General features: G+C 45.7%; 1 protein-coding gene across 1 annotated transcript; it reads left to right on the plus strand.

The window, feature by feature from the left end:
- Nucleotides 1-1309: 1309 nt before the first annotated feature.
- On the plus strand, nt 1310-15971 carry LOC116679335 (NLR family CARD domain-containing protein 3-like; the record flags this gene model as incomplete). Its single annotated transcript, XM_032509002.1, is given in 9 exon segments — nt 1310-1387; nt 3033-3406; nt 3409-3535; nt 3537-3733; nt 3736-4888; nt 5057-5230; nt 5769-5942; nt 6330-6376; nt 15388-15971. Coding segments are annotated over 9 exon segments (2893 nt in total), but the record flags the coding sequence as incomplete, so codon positions are not given.
- Nucleotides 15972-19168: the final 3197 nt, after the last annotated feature.

Raw genomic sequence — 19168 nt, forward strand, 5'->3', positions numbered from 1 at the left:
TGTGTGTGTGTGTGTGTGTGTGTGTGAATTTTAATGTGAATTGGATCATCAAATAAAAACTGGATGATAATAATTTCATAATTTCTGTTTCAGTGGATGCCAGTGGTGTTGAAGAAACTGAAGGTACATTAGCAAAAGTGTGTTTTGTGTGTGTGTGTGTGTGTGTGTGTTGTGTGTGGGTGTGTGTGTGTGGTGTGGTGTGTGTGTTGTGTGTGTGTGTGTCTGTGTGAGAGAATCTTGCCATAAGTCTGTTTTAATTATAAATATTTTCAGATGTGCTGTGAGCATTTCCAATGACACCAAACCACCAGGTTTTATTCTGGAAGTAAAGTGGTTTTCTAGAAATACAAACTGGGACCAATGAAGCCATTTGGAGCAGGTTGCTGTCAGCACACCAGCATGGCATTCTGGGTAAAGCTAACAGAGGATCAGCCATAAACTGAGTGTTGGGTAGAGACCAGCATCTTAACAGCTTCCTCAAGTTCCTCTGGGCATCATGGGCTCCACCTCTCTCTCGGCACCGCTCCACCTGCTGGGTGGAGTTGCCTCTTTTCATCTTGGGAGACTCCTTGCTGCATTCTTCCCAAGATACTAGAGTTTCTAAGAGAACTACAAAGCTTTGAGGCTTTGGAGAGCAGCGCCATGTCGGTTCCCCAGGTCAACATTCAGTTCCCAGTCCTGCTAGTCCTTTGTCCTACTAAACCGGTCTTTCCATGTGTCTCTGTGTCCACCAGTGAGCTGTGTGTCCACTGAGCCTCTGCTGTCTTCCACTGTTGACCTGTTCTGACCTGGATGTCGGCCTGGGAGATTTTAGGGTTGCTTGACTCCCGGTATTGCAGGACCTCCCTTGTAAAAGTCACCCTAAACTTTTCATTTAGGCTAATAAGAGAGAGCTTCAGGATGTTATTTTCATACAGGGCTTTGAGAAAGACCCAACAACCTTCTAGGGAACCTCCTCACTCTTCTCTGGAAGCCCTCAGGCGCCCACTCTACTGGGTGAGCTAGAGATCCCCCCATGCTTCCAGCTCTTGATTGGTTGCTCGCTCAGAGAGAATCACTGAAATGGTACATCCAGAGATCATCTCCTTATCGAGTCTTACCCACTCTGATGTTGTTCTGGAGGAGACCCTCAAACTAAAGCTGTAGTAATAGTCCAGTATTAGGTCTCAGGACTTTACCGTGGTGCCAGTTAAGGGAACCTCAACAAGCTTGTTGGTTATCTAGCCGTAGTCATTTTTGAGGTCCAACCACAGCAACACCAGGTCCCCCTTGTTCTGTCTGGCTCCCTGACCACACCTGTGTGCTCCAGACATCCCGGTACCTTTGGGATCGAACCTTTCTGCACCGAGGTGTCGATGTACACAATCCCTCGGAGGAAACCTATCAGGTGCCTTGACACCAAGCTGAAGATAGCTCTCCTACAACACTGAGCAGCTAAATGGTTCTGAAGTTGTCCAAGTTCTCTGAATTCTCCTCCTTCAGGATCCACACCCTGTCAGCACACCCCCACTAATGAGCAACCTTGGCCCTCCTCCAGATGACCTTTAGGATCATCCAGAGCCTGTGGAGTAGCCCTGGGCAGGGTTGGTTGTAGGGGGGGCATTTCTTGTAGACTCCTTAGGGTAACCAATTCGGTGCTGGGGCTACTCTTGAATCTGCTTCAAGATGGGCTGCTTTGCCCCCGGTTGGTGAAGGTGGATTAATCAAAGACTAGAATTGGCCAAGATCTTTCTCCCTCTTTGCTCCACTAAAGGTGTCTCTGAGGTAGCTGTTGGTCTCAGATTAGGAAGTGGTGAGCTGTCCACTGAGTTATCCGCTGCAAACTGCAATCTGCATAATGGTCCTCTCCTTCCTCTCCCTGCGATACCACTCAGCTCTCGTCAAGGTAGCGATAACTTTGTGAAGGATGAGGTGCAGCTTCCAGAAGGCCTCCTCTCCTCTTCACTTGCTTCCTTTTAATGTCACCTCAGGCTCCTGAGCTCCTTCCTGAGCTGGAGGATCTTGGTCCTTCTCTTGCTCATGATGAATAGGACCTTTGCTGCTTTCTTTTCCTCCAGCCAAAACCCCTAGAATCAAAATGGAAAGAAGGCCATGGACCTGTTTGCCGTGGTCATTTGGTGACAATAAGCGTCAGTGAGGCCTTAAACTGGAGCAGTTTGCTGGAGGAGAGACGCCCAACGCAGCTCGGGAGACATTAGGCTCGTTTGAAATGAAATGCGCCTGGTTTATCTGTTACTGCAAACCTCTCCTCCGGGTGCTGTGCCTCAGACCATTCTGCTACGTTGATTTGAATGGAAATGTCCTTTCTATCCATTTTATTTCTATGCCCAGATCTCTCTACCTCTACAAAGACAATGGTGGTCACTGCTTGAAGGTTCTTGGAGGCTTTCCCCTTGACTGCTGCTTCTAGGACTGAATCAGGGTCTTGGGGGGTGACTTGACCAGACCATGTTCTGAATGTGCTGGGCTGAGGCTCGGGTCACCTGGAGATTCTGAGCACTATGGGTTGACTCCGGGTCTGGCTTCTCCTGCATCTCAGCAGGTGTTGCTTCAGTGTGCTGAGACACTCAGACTGTCTGCAGGCCTTCCATGTGGACTGGGTGTATCATTAGGCCACCCGGGTTCTTGCAAACTTTGCTTCAATCACAAATGGTAATTATCTTATTTCCATTGCCATTCATCATCATCCTTTAGGTCCGTCTGGCTGGGGGGCTTCTGAGGTGTGTGACCTCTGGGACATCCTGACAGGATTAGCTTGTTAGTAAGTAGAGTAATTAGCAGTCAACACTTAACCTAAGGAACCACAGGTCCACCTGGCTGGGGGCTTCTCCATTACTGACTGTGTGAAATATGTTTGGTTGACCATAATGATATTTTAGACGGCTCCATTTTATGTTATTAAGGAAAGATCTTTGAGTTGTTGGTTATTCTCTGGAAGCCAATTCTTTAGTAAAGAGTATTTGTGTACTGAGACTGCATCTGGAGACCAACATCATCATACTTCATATTTGTTATTTTTGTTTCCAATGCAGACGGGTTGTTCCAGTACCAAAGCCACCACGACACATCTCATATTACCAACAACAGCTTCAGCCAAACCTCCAGGATGAGTTTGGGTGTGCTCAGGAGGGGTGGACCCAGAACAAAGATGGCCGACCTCTGGATGACATCTACACACATCTGTACATCAGAGCTACTGGTGACGTCCACATCAACACACAGCATGAGGTCATGCAGCTTGAAGCGGTGAAGCCAGCCGATACAGAGACAACCATTACACCTTGTGACATGTTCAAACACCCCTCTATAGAAGACAAAGCCATAAGGACAGTCCTGACCAATGGAATCGCAGGAATTGGAAAAACCTTTCTAGTGAACAAGTTTGTGTTGGACTGGTGTAAAGGAGAAACCATCAAGATGTGCATCTCATTTTCCCCTTCACCTTCCGCCAGCTGAATTTAAAGAAGGAGGAAAAGTGGTGTTTGGCAGAGCTCATTCATGAATGTATCTGGGGGACCCAGACATCAAAGAAGAGCTCTCAATTACATCTTTACAGCTCTGCAGTCATCAGGAAACACCAACTTTGACAGGAGTGAATTCAAACTTCTGTTTGTTCTGGACGGACTGGATGAGAGCCGCCTTGATCTGGACTGCTCCACCAATAAAAACAGGGCAGTTAAAATTGATGTGACAGCGCCGACCTCAGTGGACGAGCTGCTGACGAACCTCATCACTAGAAACTGCTTCCCTCTGCTCGCATCCGGATAACCACACGACCTGCAGCAGCCAATCAGATCCATTCTGATTTTGTAGACATGGTGACAGAGGTCAGAGGGTTCACTGACCCACAGAAGGAGGAGTACTTTAGAAAGAGATTCACAGATCAGGAGCGGGCCGACAGAATCATCTCCCACATCCAGACATCACGGAGCCTCCACATCATGTGCCACATCCCAGTCTTCTGCTGGATCACTGCTACAGTTCTGGAGGACGTGATGAAGACCAGAGAGGGAGGAGAGCTGCCCAAGACCCTGACTGAGATGTACGCAGAATTCCTGGTGTTTCAGATTCATCAGACAAAAGAGAAGTATGACCCAGAAGAGTGCATTCAGTACATTGAGTCATTAGCAAAACTGGCTTACCATCAGTTGGAAAAGGGCAACCCGATCTTCTACGAGAAAGATCTCAAAGAGAGTGGCATTGACGTCAGTGGAGCCTCGGTGTGTTCAGGAGTGTTCACAGAGATCTTCAAAGAGCAACGTGGGAAGAAGAAGGATAAAAAAAAGATGTTCAGCTTCATCCATCTGAGTGTTCAGGAGTTTCTGGCTGCTCTCCATGTAGAGAGCGCAGTCATTAACAGAAACGAGAACGTGATGTTTGGGCAAACGATCCTCAAAAAAGTGTGGGGTATTTTCAGCAGTACATCAATGACAGAGGTCCACAGGTTTGCTATCGACAAGGCCTTACAGAGTCCAAACGGACACCTGGACCTGTTCCTCCGCTTCCTCCTTGGTCTTTCTCTGGAGTCTAATCAGAGTGTTCTGGAAGACCTGCTGAAACCAAAAGGAACTAGCCCAGAGACCAATCAGGAAACAGTGGAGTACATCAAGGAGAAGATCAGTGAGAATCTGTCTGCTGAGAGAAGCATCAATCTGTTCCACTGTCTGAATGAACTGAATGATGGTTCTCTAGTGGAGGAGATCCAACAGGCCCTGAGTTCAGGAAGTCTCTCCACAGATAAACTGTCTCCTGCTCAGTGGTCAGCTCTGGGCTTCATCTTACTGTCATCAGGAAACGATCTGGACGTGTTTGACCTGATGAAATACTCTGCTTCAGAGGAGGCTCTTCTGAGGCTTCTGCCATTGGTCAAAGCCTCCAAAAAAGCTCTGTAAGTATCAGATAACTGCAGATACTAACTGGATTAGATGTGTAAGGTTCTTCTCATATGCAGAGTTTGACATTCAAGCAAGGGGGGGCAATATTGTCATTTTTCTTTTTTAAGTCATATCAAATACAGATGAACATGTTTGCACTAAAGTTCTGTTCATATGTTTAGGCTGAGTAACTGTAACCTGTCAAAGAGAAGCTGTGAAGCTCTGTCTTCAGTTCTCCGCTCTGAGTCCTCTAGTCTGAGAGAGCTGGACCTGAGTAACAACAACCTGCAGGATTCAGGAGTGAAGCTGCTCTCTGTTGGACTGGAGAGTCCACACTGTAAACTGGAGACACTCAGGTCAGGTTTCCGCTTTAAACAATTGTTAAACAAATAACTATTTAAATGTTGCTTGATATACAAGATTAAGTAGAGATTTCATCTTATTTTCTGTGTATACGACCCACAACGTTACTGTTTTGATTCAGTCTTGTTGTTTTCATTGGCACCTTCTTCAGCAGCAGCAGGCAGCTCTTTTCATCAAAGACACTCTTATAAACTTACTGTAAACTACCTGCCCAGCAACAAACAGCGGACAGACCAATTTGAAGACAGTTCAACATCTAGCAGCTAAAGAGCCAGATGTTGTTCAAGGGCATTTGACTATACATTTTACACTGAGGTAGGGTAATCAGAAAAAAACACTCTAACAAAGAAATAATAGACAAATCAATTGAATATCATTATCAAGTGAATTGAATATCATTCTTTGTGTGTGTGTGTGTGTGTGTGTGTGTGTGTGTGTGTGTGTGTGTGTGTGTGTGTGTGTGTGTGTGTGTGTGTGTGTGTGTGTGTGTGTGTGTGTGTGTGGGTATGGTTTGCCTATGTCCGTGCCCAGTCTGTCAGGCTGTCTGATCACAGAGAGTGGCTGTACTTCTCTGGTCTCAGCTCTGAGCTCCAACCCCTCCCATCTGAGAGTGCTTGACCTGAGCTACAATCATCCAGGAGACTGGGGGGTGAAGCAGCTGTCAGCTGGACTGAAGGATCCGAACTGGAGACTGGACACTCTCAGGTATGAATGTCCGTTTTGCTAAATCTCCAGTCATGAGTGTTTTAACTGCATTTTCTCTTGAGTGAGGACTTTGGATAGATTATTGGAGAGGTTTCTCTCCAACCCTTATTCTTCCAAGTCTAAACACTCAAATGCCAGCAAGACCTATTCCCATGGTTTGCAGCAGGAACTACCAGTCAGATGAGTCTTATAATGAGATGGTCTGAACCAAAGGTGGGAGTACTGCCAGGATCCAAACATAAAGACAATGGAGCGTGGCTGTCAGGATCAGTGGTGTATGAGGGTGTATGGATGCAGTGAACAATGGGTGGTGCATGTTGTCAGTGTTAAAGCATGATTGATGAGAAAGCTTCTGAGGGTTCATTCTGACTTTGTTTCCTCCTCCAGGCTGGAACCTGGTGGAAAGCAGTGGCTGAAACCTGGTCTGAGGAAGTGTGAGTGATTCATGAAAACAAGGAGCCCATGTTCAAGTAGGATTGGTATTGCATGGCTAAAAGTACTTAGGCGTGGTGTTGTATTTCCGGCATATGACTATTTAAAAGAGAGAAGAATTAAAATATCAGCCTTACCCTTAACCTTGAAAAATAACCCTAAAGCCTGAATTCCACATGGGATTCGTCACCGACCAAATAAACCCATCAGGTGTGCTAGAAGCTAGATGATAAAGTTTAACTTTGCTGTGTCTCGTTGTCTCATCAGGTGGAGGCCGTATATACAGAAAATACATCAGGTGGAGGCAGAATATACAGGATATACATCAGGTGGAGGCAGTATATACAGGATATACAGAATCTACATCAGGTGGAGGCAGTACAGGATATACATCAGGTGGAGGCAGGATATACAGGATATACATCAGGTGGAGGCAGTATATACAGGATATACAGAATCTACATCAGGTGGAGGCAGTACAGGATATACATCAGGTGGAGGCCGTATATACAGAAATACATCAGGTGGAGGCAGAATATACAGGATATACATCAGGTGGAGGCAGGATATACAGGATATACATCAGATGGAGGCAGTATATACAGGATATACAGAATCTACATCAGGTGGAGGCAGTACAGGATATACATCAGGTGGAGGCAGTATATACAGGATATACATCAGGTGGAGGCAGTATATACAGGATATACAGGATCTACATCAGGTGGAGGCAGTACAGGATATACATCAGGTGGAGGCAGTATATACAGGATATACATCAGGTGGAGGCAGTATATACAGGATATACAGGATCTACATCAGGTGGAGGCAGTACAGGATATACATCAGGTGGAGGCAGTATATACAGGATATACGTCAGGTGGAGGCAGTACAGATATACATCAGGTGGAGGCAGTATATACAGGATATACATCAGGTGGAGGCAGTATATACAGGATATACAGGATCTACATCAGGTGGAGGCAGTACAGGATATACATCAGGTGGAGGCAGTATATACAGGATATACGTCAGGTGGAGGCAGTACAGGATATACATCAGGTGGAGGCAGTATATACAGGATATACATCAGGTGGAGGCAGTATATACAGGATATACAGGATCTACATCAGGTGGAGGCAGTACAGGATATACATCAGGTGGAGGCAGTATATACAGGATATACATCAGGTGGAGGCAGTATATACAGGATATACATCAGGTGGAGGCAGTATATACAGGATATACATCAGGTGGAGGCAGTATATACAGGATATACATCAGGTGGAGGCAGTACATACAGGATATACAGGATCTACATCAGGTGGAGGCAGTACAGGATATACATCAGGTGGAGGCAGTATATACAGGATATACATCAGGTGGAGGCAGTATATACAGGATATACATCAGGTGGAGGCAGTACAGGATATACATCAGGTGGAGGCAGTATATACAGGATATACATCAGGTGGAGGCAGTATATACAGGATATACATCAGGTGGAGGCAGTATATACAGGATATACATCAGGTGGAGGCAGTAACCGAGGATACGTTTTAACATTACGCTACTCATAACGTTCCCGACAGAGAATCAGCTGATCGCTATATTGCTGAGCTAACGCTCACAGTGGATTATGTCCAACTTGTTAAGATCACACATTTAACACTAAAATCGTCTACCGTGGGACGATAGTTTAACACAAACAACAATATACTACAACACATGTAACGTTAGCTTAGAACTTATTTGCCGTGTATGGTTAAACTGCCGCTGTTAGCTAGCAAAGGTTAGCTTGCTAGCACGTCAAATTACAGTACTAATAAACGTTATAATTCGTGGTACAAAAATCCTTACCGACTGTAAAATGAACCAACTATACATATACAGGTGGCTTATATGTTAAGTATAGCCTAAAGACTCATGTTCAACTTACATTTGAATTGCTCCGTCGGTCTCGCTATCGCGTCTAACTGTTGTTAGCTCCGTCCCTTCCGCTACGTAGCCAAGATGGCGACCGTTGAGTGTGTAAAGTGTCCATCGATCCACTCTCAACTTTCTGACCGTTTTGAGTGCACCATCCGGGTGCGCTAAGTGAACTGCGTTTGACCGCACTTCGACAATGTGAACGCACTATGTACTCAAATAGTTAGCTAGTACAGAAGTGCGCGATTTGAGACACAGCCCCTGTTCCAGCAGGATAGACTAGGGCTGAATCTCATTATCTATCTCACCCCTTACCCCTTACCCTAGTTTTTGCGTGTTTACGCATTACCAAGTGCTGTCCCAATACTCTTTTTGACCTAGTGCTAGGGGTAGATGAAGGGGTAAATGGTCCATGGAACCGAGTGAGGATGCGAACTTTCTTAAAACCAAGGGTTTATACAAACATTGTGCAACAAGCAACAATGGCTGCCGCATCAAGCAGAGGGACCCATAAATGTAAGTATGCTAACGCTAACTGGTAACGGTAACATTTAGTTGCATAAAAGTCCTGCATTTCTCTGCTATACAACACACTGTGTGTACCCACATATGTACTGCAAACAGACCTAAGTACTACACAGATAAAAACATCTGCCTCTTCACCACCAAAGTCAACATAAAATAACTATAAAATATATAAATATATAAATGCATATGACACTATTGTTAAAACCCACACAGTCGACAGACAGAGACGGCATCTAGGAAGTTTGTGATCAATTCTGTATGGTGATGTCACCAAGTGGTGTCCCATTTCATATGGGGATGTTTTCACCCCTAGCCACTACCCCTTGGTTTCAAGGGCTAGGGGAAATAGGATTTAGCCTAGGTCGAGTCAGGCTGAGGAGGAGAGACTAGGTCGACCAGGCTGAGGAGGAGAGACTAGGTCGACCAGGCTGAGGAGGAGAGACTAGGTCAACCAGGCTGAGGAGGAGAGACTAGATCAACCAGGCTGAGGAGGAGAGACTAGGTTGACCTGGCTGAGGAGGAGAGACTAGGTCGACCAGGCTGAGGAGGAGAGACTAGGTCAACCAGGCTGAGGAGGAGAGACTAGGTCGACCTGGCTGAGGAGGAGAGACTAGGTCGAGTCAGGCTGAGGAGGAGAGACTAGGTCAACCAGGCTGAGGAGGAGAGACTAGGTCAACCAGGCTGAGGAGGAGAGACTAGGTCGACCAGGCTGAGGAGGAGAGACTAGATCAACCAGGCTGAGGAGGAGAGACTAGGTCGACCTGGCTGAGGAGGAGAGACTAGGTCGACCAGGCTGAGGAGGAGAGACTAGATCAACCAGGCTGAGAGGAGAGACTAGGTCGACCAGGCTGAGGAGGAGAGACTAGATCGACCAGGCTGAGGAGGAGAGACTAATCAACCAGGCTGAGGAGGAGAGACTAGGTCGACCAGGCTGAGGAGGAGAGACTAGATCAACCAGGCTGAGGAGGAGAGACTAGGTCGACCTGGCTGAGGAGAGAACTAGGTCGACCAGCTGAGGAGGAGAGACTAGATCAACCAGGCTGAGGAGGAGAGACTAGGTCGACCTGGCTGAGGAGGAGAGACTAGGTCGAGTCAGGCTGAGGAGGAGAGACTAGGTCGACCAGGCTGAGGAGGAGAGACTAGGTCGAGTCAGTCCTACAGCTGATTACATGACGAGAGCGTGTGACCAAACACAGGAGAGTGATTAGTGATTAAAGTGATTAGAGCGATTAGAGTGAGCTTTTATACACTAAAACTTTTGTTATTTTATAAATAAACTGTTTTTTTTCGTTCATTCATATTAAAGAGGAAAGTTAAAAGTTACATTACAGTATAAATGGGCCTGACTCAGTTTACAAACTGGTTTTCAGCAGGTTCCTGTTCTGCAGAAACATAAAACAACGTGGTTACATCAAGTCGGGACAGACATGTGTACAGGACATTGATATGGACTAGACAGATTGGGTCAACTAAAACAACAATACAGTTCCATGAGGACAGAGACATTTATACAGGACATCAGCTGGGCTAGACCGATACAGACAACAAGGCGCGGACAATACATGAGAAGTCATGCGTGCAGGTGTAGCTGTTAAGAAGGAGTTGTTTAAATATGGAGGACGTGAAATAAGGGCCTTTGAGACTGACCTAGTGAGGCGTCCTGGTCTCATGTGGGTCGGGAGAAGTGCACCAAGTGCTGGTAAGGTGGCGTTTAGAATCTGAAAATAAAATGCAATAGCGTGGCTGTTTTAGTAAGTTTTAGTAAGTCACAGCAATAGGCCAATGCAACGGTGAGACCACTATGGAAGGTTACTGTGGATCTGGAGAGCTCCATGGTATAGTCTGGTGGATCTGAGAGCTCCATGGTATAGTCTGGTGGATCTGAGAGCTCCATGGTGTAGTCTGGTGGATCTGAGAGCTCCATGGTATAGTCTGGTGGATCTGGAGAGCTCCATGGTATAGTCTGGTGGATCTGGAGAGCTCCATGGTGTAGTCTGGTGGATCTGAGAGCTCCATGGTATAGTCTGGTGGATCTGAGAGCTCCATGGTATAGTCTGGTGGATCTGAGAGCTCCATGGTATAGTCTGGTGGATCTGAGAGCTCCATGGTATAGTCTGGTGGATCTGAGAGCTCCATGGTATAGTCTGGTGGATCTGGAGAGCTCCATGGTATAGTCTGGTGGATCTGGAGAGCTCCATGGTATAGTCTGGTGGATCTGAGAGCTCTATGGTATAGTCTGGTGGATCTGAGAGCTCCATGGTATAGTCTGGTGGATCTGGAGAGCTCCATGGTATAGTCTGGTGGATCTGGAGAGCTCCATGGTGTAGTCTGGTGGTATAGTCATGCTATTGGTTCAGTGATTTCCTTCGTGGTAAGACACCAGATAGGAAGAAAGGAGGACAGTTGAAGACACAGTTGCATGTAAATAGTTTTCAGAAACAGAAGAAGAAAGATCGGATCTGATCTTGTTATAAACATAAAGTTTCTCATTCAACTTTTTTGTTAAGTTAGACACATGTTCCCGGTGTGTGAGGTGGGAATCAAGTAGCAGCAGTAGTCTTCTGAAGCCCCGCCCACTGTGTGCTTCGTTGAATGATTTGTTGCTATCAACTGTCAAGGTGATATTTCAGACTGGAAGTACTCCGGTGATAAGAAAATTCAACTTTGCAGTATTTACAAAACCTGTGAGCAACAAACTTTTACAATAATAAAGAAATAATAAAACCTGCGTTAATGTGCGATAAAAAAATTGTCGGCGTTAATTAATTAATGAGTTAACGCGATAATAACACAAGTTAGCCCAGCCCTAATTGAAACATTTAAGAACAGAAGCATGCTTGTGTTTTGGAATTCTATTCTCGTTTGAAAGATAATCCAAAGAGATGTTTCACTGGGAAGGTTTGATCTAATCAACACAAAGTAATTATGTAATGAAGCAACAAATAACCATCAGGTGGGTTAGATGATGAACTGATGCTGTGTTGTGTCTCGTTGTCTCCGTCAGATTCCTGTGAACTCTCCCTGGACCAGAACACGGTGGACAGGAGACTCAGACTGTCTGAGGACAACAGGACGGTGACACGGGAGAAGGAGGATCAGCCGTATCCCGATCATCCAGAGAGGTTTGAGAACTGTCATCAGCTGCTGTGTAGAGAGGGTCTGACTGGTCGCTGCTACTGGGAGGTCCAGAGGAGCGGACATGTTTTTATTTCAGTGAGTTACAGAGGAATCAGGAGAGAGGACAGAGCTGACTCTGTGTTTGGATGTAATGATCAGTCCTGGAGTCTGGAGTGCTCCTATATATACGGTTACACTGTCATTCACAACGAAATTAGAACAGAGGTCTCCTCCTTCGCCACGCTCTCTAGCAGAATAGCAGTGTATGTGGACGTTCCTGCTGGCTCTCTGTCCTTCTACACCGTCTCCTCTGACTCACTGATCCACCTCCACACCGTCCACACCACATTCACTGAACCTCTCTATCCTGGGTTTGGGTTGGGAGCTAGTTCCTATATGTCTCTGTGTCCTCTGTAGGACGGACAGTGTCCTCCTGTGCACAGAGACACTCAACCTGCCCCCCCACACACACAATCTCTGAGTAAATCCCACCACCTCAAATATACAAGATAACAATGAATATAAAAAATAACTCACTGCATGTCTATGGTTTAAAATATCTTTAAATATGGTTTCATTCATGTTTCTGGGAAAACCTTTTACTACATTTATTTGACACTTTATTTACTTTGCATATTCAGATTATAAATACAACAATCAACAAATAAATGATGTATTATTATGGAGAAAGATCAACTGTAGCGGTTAAATTCAAGTGCTACCCAGCAGGTTCTAAAGTCCTTAAATCAAGCTCACCTTTTCAATGATGACAATGTTCAGAAAGCTGCTCTCCCATTGGTTCAGATGGCTGTGCTTCCAGCTGGCAGCCAATCAGAGTGTGAGGCTGCAGAGTGGACAGCAGGAGGCAGCAGAGCCACAAACACTGACATGTTCTGCACCATTCAGAATGGAGAGAAGCACTGAAGACTTCAGAGTGTCTCATCCTCTGCAGCTGTTAAACTGTTAAATACATAAATACATAAATACATAAATACATAAATAAAGGAAAGGATGGGGTGTTTCTGTCTGGCTCGTTGAGCTTTTAATCTCATCTGATGTTTGTTAATCGCACCGTTGTGACGTAAAGAGAGCTGAGCCAGAAGGCAAAGCTCTCGATCTACCGGGCAATTTTCGTTCCTACCCTCACCTATGGTCATGAAGGCTGGGTCAGGACCCAAAGAACCAGATCCAGGGTACAAGCAGACGAAATGGGTTTCCTCAGGAGGGGGGTGGTTTCCTCAGGAGGGGGGCTGGTTTCCTCAGGATGGGGGCTGGTCTCCCTTAGAGATAGGGTGAGAAGCTCAGTCATCCGAGAGGAGCTCGGAGTAGAGCCGCTGCTCCTTCACGTTGAAAGGAGCCAGTTGAGGTGGTTTGGGCATCTGGTAAGGATGCCTCCTGGGGGGGTCCCTAGGGAGGTGGTCCAAGCACGTCCAGCTGGGAGGAGGCCTCGGGGAAGACCCGGGACTAGGTGGAGGGACGTCCAGCTGGGAGGAGGCCTCGGGGAAGACCCGGGACTAGGTGGAGGGACGTCCAGCTGGGAGGAGGCCTCGGGGAAGACCCAGGACTAGGTGGAGAGATTATATCTCCAACCTGGCCTGGGAACGCCTCGGGACCCCCCAGTCGGAGCTGGTTGATGTGGCTCGGGAAAGTTTGGGGTCCCCTGCTGGAGCTGCTGCCCTCGCGACCCTAGACCGGATAAAGCGGATGAAGATGAATGGATGGATGGATAATTGCGATTAATCGCAAAATGAAAAAATGAATTCAAAAGTAGTGCATATATTTATCTATAAAAACCTTTTTAAATGATCTGCCATATGAACAAAGTGCCGTAACATTTGTTCTGCAAAAACTTACCAGCATTTTGTTTATAAAGTACCAGTTAAATAAAATATTTGGTGTACATATCAACTTAAACAATGTATTTATCATGTCCAGAGATGAATTTCATTTGGTTGAAACGTGTTGCTAAGCAACTCCTTGTTATGTCGACGTTCATCTGTTGTTGCTCTAACTCTGCAGTACCTGCTGGACTGGGTTTAGAGCCCCACAGCTTTTCTGCACTTCGCAAGAACACTGTCAAATGCGCTGTTAAGCAGAGACACTGAGGGACACTGTCCAACGCGCTGTAAAGCAGAGACACTGTGACAGAACGCTGGAGACACAAAGCAGGGGACATGACCAGAAGGCAGAAGGCTCGCAGCAGCGATCAGATTTCGTCTCTATTCGTCCTATCTGTCCTAACTGCGGGGACTTTATTTGACACATTCCACTGCTGTGCAACTTCAATAAAGTGTCCCGCCCATGTTTCAGCATAATGTCTGTCCTACGTGAATGCAGCGCCCACTTTTTATCACTATAATGCACTGTAACTCCGAGATAATTATGGTTACCCAGTGAGTCCAGTCCCCAGTAAGAGAAGTACAGCGCGTGCATGTCGTGGCGTGGTCGCTTTTGCAGTCCTCTCCTAATGGGCCTGCAGTCTGTAGCTGTCCACGTTGCTATGGCATTTGTTAGTGTCTCTTGCCTTGTTTATCTCTACTTACCCACACGCTGCATCTAACGTAGTCTGCCCCCCACACGCTGCATCTAACGTAGTCTGCCCCCCACGCGCTGCATCTAACGTAGTCTGCCCCCCCACGCGCTGCATCTAACGTAGTCTGCCCCCCCACGCGCTGCATCTAACGTAGTCTGCCCCCCCCACAATGCATCTAACGTAGTCTGCCCCCCACACGCTGCATCTAACGTAGTCTACCCCCCCACACGCTGCATCTAACGTAGTCTACCCCCCCCCACGCTGCATCTAACGTAGTCTACCCCCCCACACGCTGCATCTAACGTAGTCTGCCCCCCACACGCTGCATCTAACGTAGTCTACCCCCCCCGCGCTGCATCTAACGTAGTCTGCCCCCCCACACGCTGCATCTACGTAGTCTACCCCCCCACACGCTGCATCTAACGTAGTCTGCCCCCCCACACGCTGCATCTAACGTAGTCTGCCGAAGCCCCCCCCCACTGTGTGTTTTGTTGAATGATTTGCTGGTATCTTTCAAGGTGATATTTCAGACTTGAAGTACTCCGGTGATAAGAAACTTCTTCTAATACTACTTTGTAGTATTTACAAAGCCTGTGAGCAACAAACTTTTACAATAACAAAGAAATAATAACAACTGCAATAATAACGCGTTAACTTGCCCAGCCCTAATTTATATGCATCTTTGTTAAATACAAGCCGTGTGTGTGTGTGTGTGTCTGTGTGTCTACGTTATAAAACAGCAGGAAACTAAATCAAAGCTTTTGTACCATTCTCAGTTTGAAAGAAGATCCAAAAAGATGAGTCGTTGTGAAGATTTGATCTAATTAAGAGTCAGTCTTTTAATAAAGTAACAATAACATCAATATGATGAACTGATGCTGTGTTGTGTTTCGTTGTCTCCGTCAGATTCCTGTGAACTCTCCCTGGACCAGAACACGATGAACAGGAAACTCAGACTGTCTGACAACAACAGGACGGTGACATGTGTGATTGAGGATCAGCCGTATCCTGATCATCCAGAGAGGTTTGAGTCCTGGTCTCAGCTGCTGTGTAGAGATGGTCTGACTGGTCGCTGTTACTGGGAGGTCCAGACCAGAGGAGGGGTTGAGATATCCGTGAGTTACAGAGGAATCAGCAGGAGAGGAGTCATTGAGGACTGTGGGTTTGGATTTAATGATCAGTCCTGGAGTCTGCTCTGCTCTGATGATGATGGTCGTTTCTCTGTCCGTCACAATAAGAGAGCAACAGTCTTCCCTGTCTCCTCCCCCCGTGTCTCTAACAGAGTAGCAGTGTATGTGGACTGTCCTGCTGGCTCTCTGTCCTTCTACACAGTCTCCTCTGACTCACTGATCCACCTCCACACCTTCAACACCTCATTCACTGAACCTCTCTACCCTGGGTTTAGGTTTGGGTTTATTTTAGGGTCAAGGATAAGGTTAATGTTTGAGTCCTCAGTGTCTCTGTGTTCTGTGTAGGGTCTAGGGATAGATTAGATTAGATTAGATTCAACTTTATTGTCATTACACATGTACAGGTACAAGGCAACGAAATGCATTTGGGTCTAACCGAAGGTCAATAGCAGTAAGTGCGGGATATATACAATGGTTTCATAAGTGCAAGACATGGATTTAATGAATAAATATAGAAATGAATACTATTATACCAGAGTTTAACAGATGGGTTTGTCCTATGAATACAAATATAGATAACAGTATTGTTAGCAAGATTTACATAGCTCGGATGGTGGGTATTACTATAATTGCAAATTTTACGATATGTGTCAAATAGCATAATATACTAATGGTTTACAGATTTTACAGGTGAGTATGTACTATAAATATATATATATATACACAGAAGGCTATTATTATTATTGACAGAATTGTTACAGATAGCTATATAAGTTAGGCTAAAATGAGCAGTATAACATGATTTAGGTGGTACAAATAAAGTAAAGTTTGGGCAGAAACTATCCGAATTAAAGTGCAGTGGAAAGGGTTAGGTTCCTCAGTGTCTCTGTGTTCTGTGGAGGACGAGACCCCCTTTGAGCAAATTCTGCACAACCATTTATATTTTTTTAACTACATAAAGTGAAAGAGAAAATATTATTTTATATATATAATTATTCATTAGAACATTTGTAAAAGGGTAACACTTTATAATAACATCATATTAATAGTTAATTTATCTTTAATTAATGGTCATTTAACTGTAAACAAACAATAAATTATAATTAATAATGTTTACTAACTGTTAATATTGCTGAAAATTAACAGTTTGTTATACACATTATATCCCTCATTTGGGCTCAATCCTATTTCTCCATCTTACCCCTTACCCCTACCCCTTGGCCCCTGAAAACAAGGGGGTAAGGGGTAAGGGCTAGGGGTGAAAACATGCCCCTATGAAAGGGGACACCACTTGGTTAGATCATTATGCAGAATTGATCACAAACCTCCAAGATGCCGTCCCTGGTGGTCAGTCAGTCCGGAAAATTGCGAAAACTTTGAATGTGTCCATAAGTGCTCTCACAAAAACCATCAAGCGCTACAATGAAACTGGCTCACATGAGGACCCACCAGGAAGAAGACCAAGAGTCCCCCCCGGAAAGAAAGACCCAGAGTCCCCTCTGCTGCTGAGGATCAGTTCCTCTGAGTCCCAGCCTCAGAAATCACGAGTTCCAGCAGCTGAGATCAGAGAGCAGCTGATAGCACCCAGAGTTCTAGCAGCAGAACATCTCTAGAACAACTGGTAGGAGGAGACTGGATCAGACCTTCATGGTCCACTAGCAGCTAGGAAACCACGGCTAAGGAGAGGAAACAAGGCTAGGAAACCACGGCTAAGGAGAGGAGACTGGATCAGACCTTCATGGTCCACTAGCAGCTAGGAAACCACTGCTAAGGAGAGGCAACAAGGCTAGGCAACCACGGCTAAGGAGAGGAAACAAGCTAGGAAACCACGGCTAAGGAGAGGAAGCAAGCGAGGAAACCACGGCTAAGGAGAGGAAGCAAGGCTAGGAAACCACCGCTAAGGAGAGGAAACAAGGCTAGGAACCACCGCTAAGGAGAGGAAACAAGGCTAGGAACCACAGCTAAGGAGAGGAAACAAGGCTAGGAAAACCACGGCTAAGGAGAGGAAACAAGGCTAGAAACCACGGCTAAGGAGAGGAAGCAAGGCGAGGAAACCACGGCTAAGGAGAGGAAGCAAGGCTATGAAACCACGGCTAAGGAAGGAAGCAAGGCTAGGAAACCACCGCTAAGGAGAGGAAACAAGGCTAGAAACCACGGCTAAGAGAGGAAACAAGGCCTAGGAACCACGGCTAAGGAGATGGAAACAAGGCTAGGAAACCACTCTGCTAAGTAGAGGGAAACCAGCAGAAGAGATTTGTTCGGGCCAGAGACACAAGGAATGGACATTAGACCAGTGGAAATCTGGGCTCTGTCTGATGAGTCCAGGTTTGAGATCTTTGTGTTCCAACCGCCGTGTCTTTGTGACTGAGAGAATGTGACGGATTGATTCTACATGCCTGGCTCCCACCGTGAAGCATGGAGGAGGAGGTGTGATGGTGTGGGTGGGGGGGGGGGGGGATACTGAACCAGCATGGCTACCCCAGCACCCTGAACCAGCATGGCTACCCCAGCACCCTGAACCAGCATGGCTACCACAGCATCCTGATCCAGCATGCCATCCCATCCGGTCTGGGTTTAGTTGGACCATCATTTATTTTCCAACAGGACCATGACCCCAAACACCCCCCAGGCTGTGTAGGGGCTGTTGGACCCAGAAGGAGAGTGATGGAGTGCTGGTCCTCCACAGTCCCCGGACCTGGACCCAGTCCAGATGGTTTGGGGAAAGCCGGACCGCAGAGTGAAGGTAAAGGGCCGACAAGTGCTGAGCATCATGGGAACTCCTTCAAGACTGTTGGGAAACCATTTCAGGTGACGACCTCTTGAAGCTCATCAAGAGAATACCCAGAGTGCAACGCAGTAATCAGAGCAAAGGGGGGGGGGGGTACTCTGAAGAAACTAGATATTAAACATGTTTTCAGTTATTTAACTTTGTTGTTGAGTCCATAATTCCTCATGTGTTCATTCCTAGTTCTGATGCTTCATGATTTCTCCAATGGAAACAGTCCTGAAGATAAATAAAGGAATCTGATTGGAGGAGGTGTGTCCAAACGTTTGGCTCCTTTTGTATGTTGTTATTAATCAACTTGACATAATATCTAATCTATGTTATTATAGATCTACTAGATATGATATCTAATCTATGTTATTATAGATCTACTAGACATAATATCTAATCTATGTTATTATAGATCTATTAAAATACTTTACATGTGTGTAGTTTTTGTTAATAATGTATTAAGTGTCCTTTTCATAATATTCAGATTTATCATAAATAAGTGAACATGTGTATTTTAAGTTCATTAAAGGAGGGGGGGGGGGTCACATCATTAGTTACTGTCTGAAGTAACTAGTTACTTTTATAACTTGTAACTGAGTATCTAATTTAGTTACTTTTTGGAAGAAGTAACTGTAACTAATTACTTTTTAAAAGCAAATGAGATATTTAAAATATTAAGTTGAACATTATAATTCTGTCCCCCCCCATAATAAACCATGAGAATGTGTCTTTATGTCCATCTTTGGACATGGCCCCCTGTCCCCTGTCTGTCTGGGACTGT

Source organism: Etheostoma spectabile, unplaced genomic scaffold, assembly GCF_008692095.1.
Source record: "Etheostoma spectabile isolate EspeVRDwgs_2016 unplaced genomic scaffold, UIUC_Espe_1.0 scaffold00010594, whole genome shotgun sequence".
Classification (NCBI taxonomy): domain Eukaryota; kingdom Metazoa; phylum Chordata; class Actinopteri; order Perciformes; family Percidae; genus Etheostoma; species Etheostoma spectabile.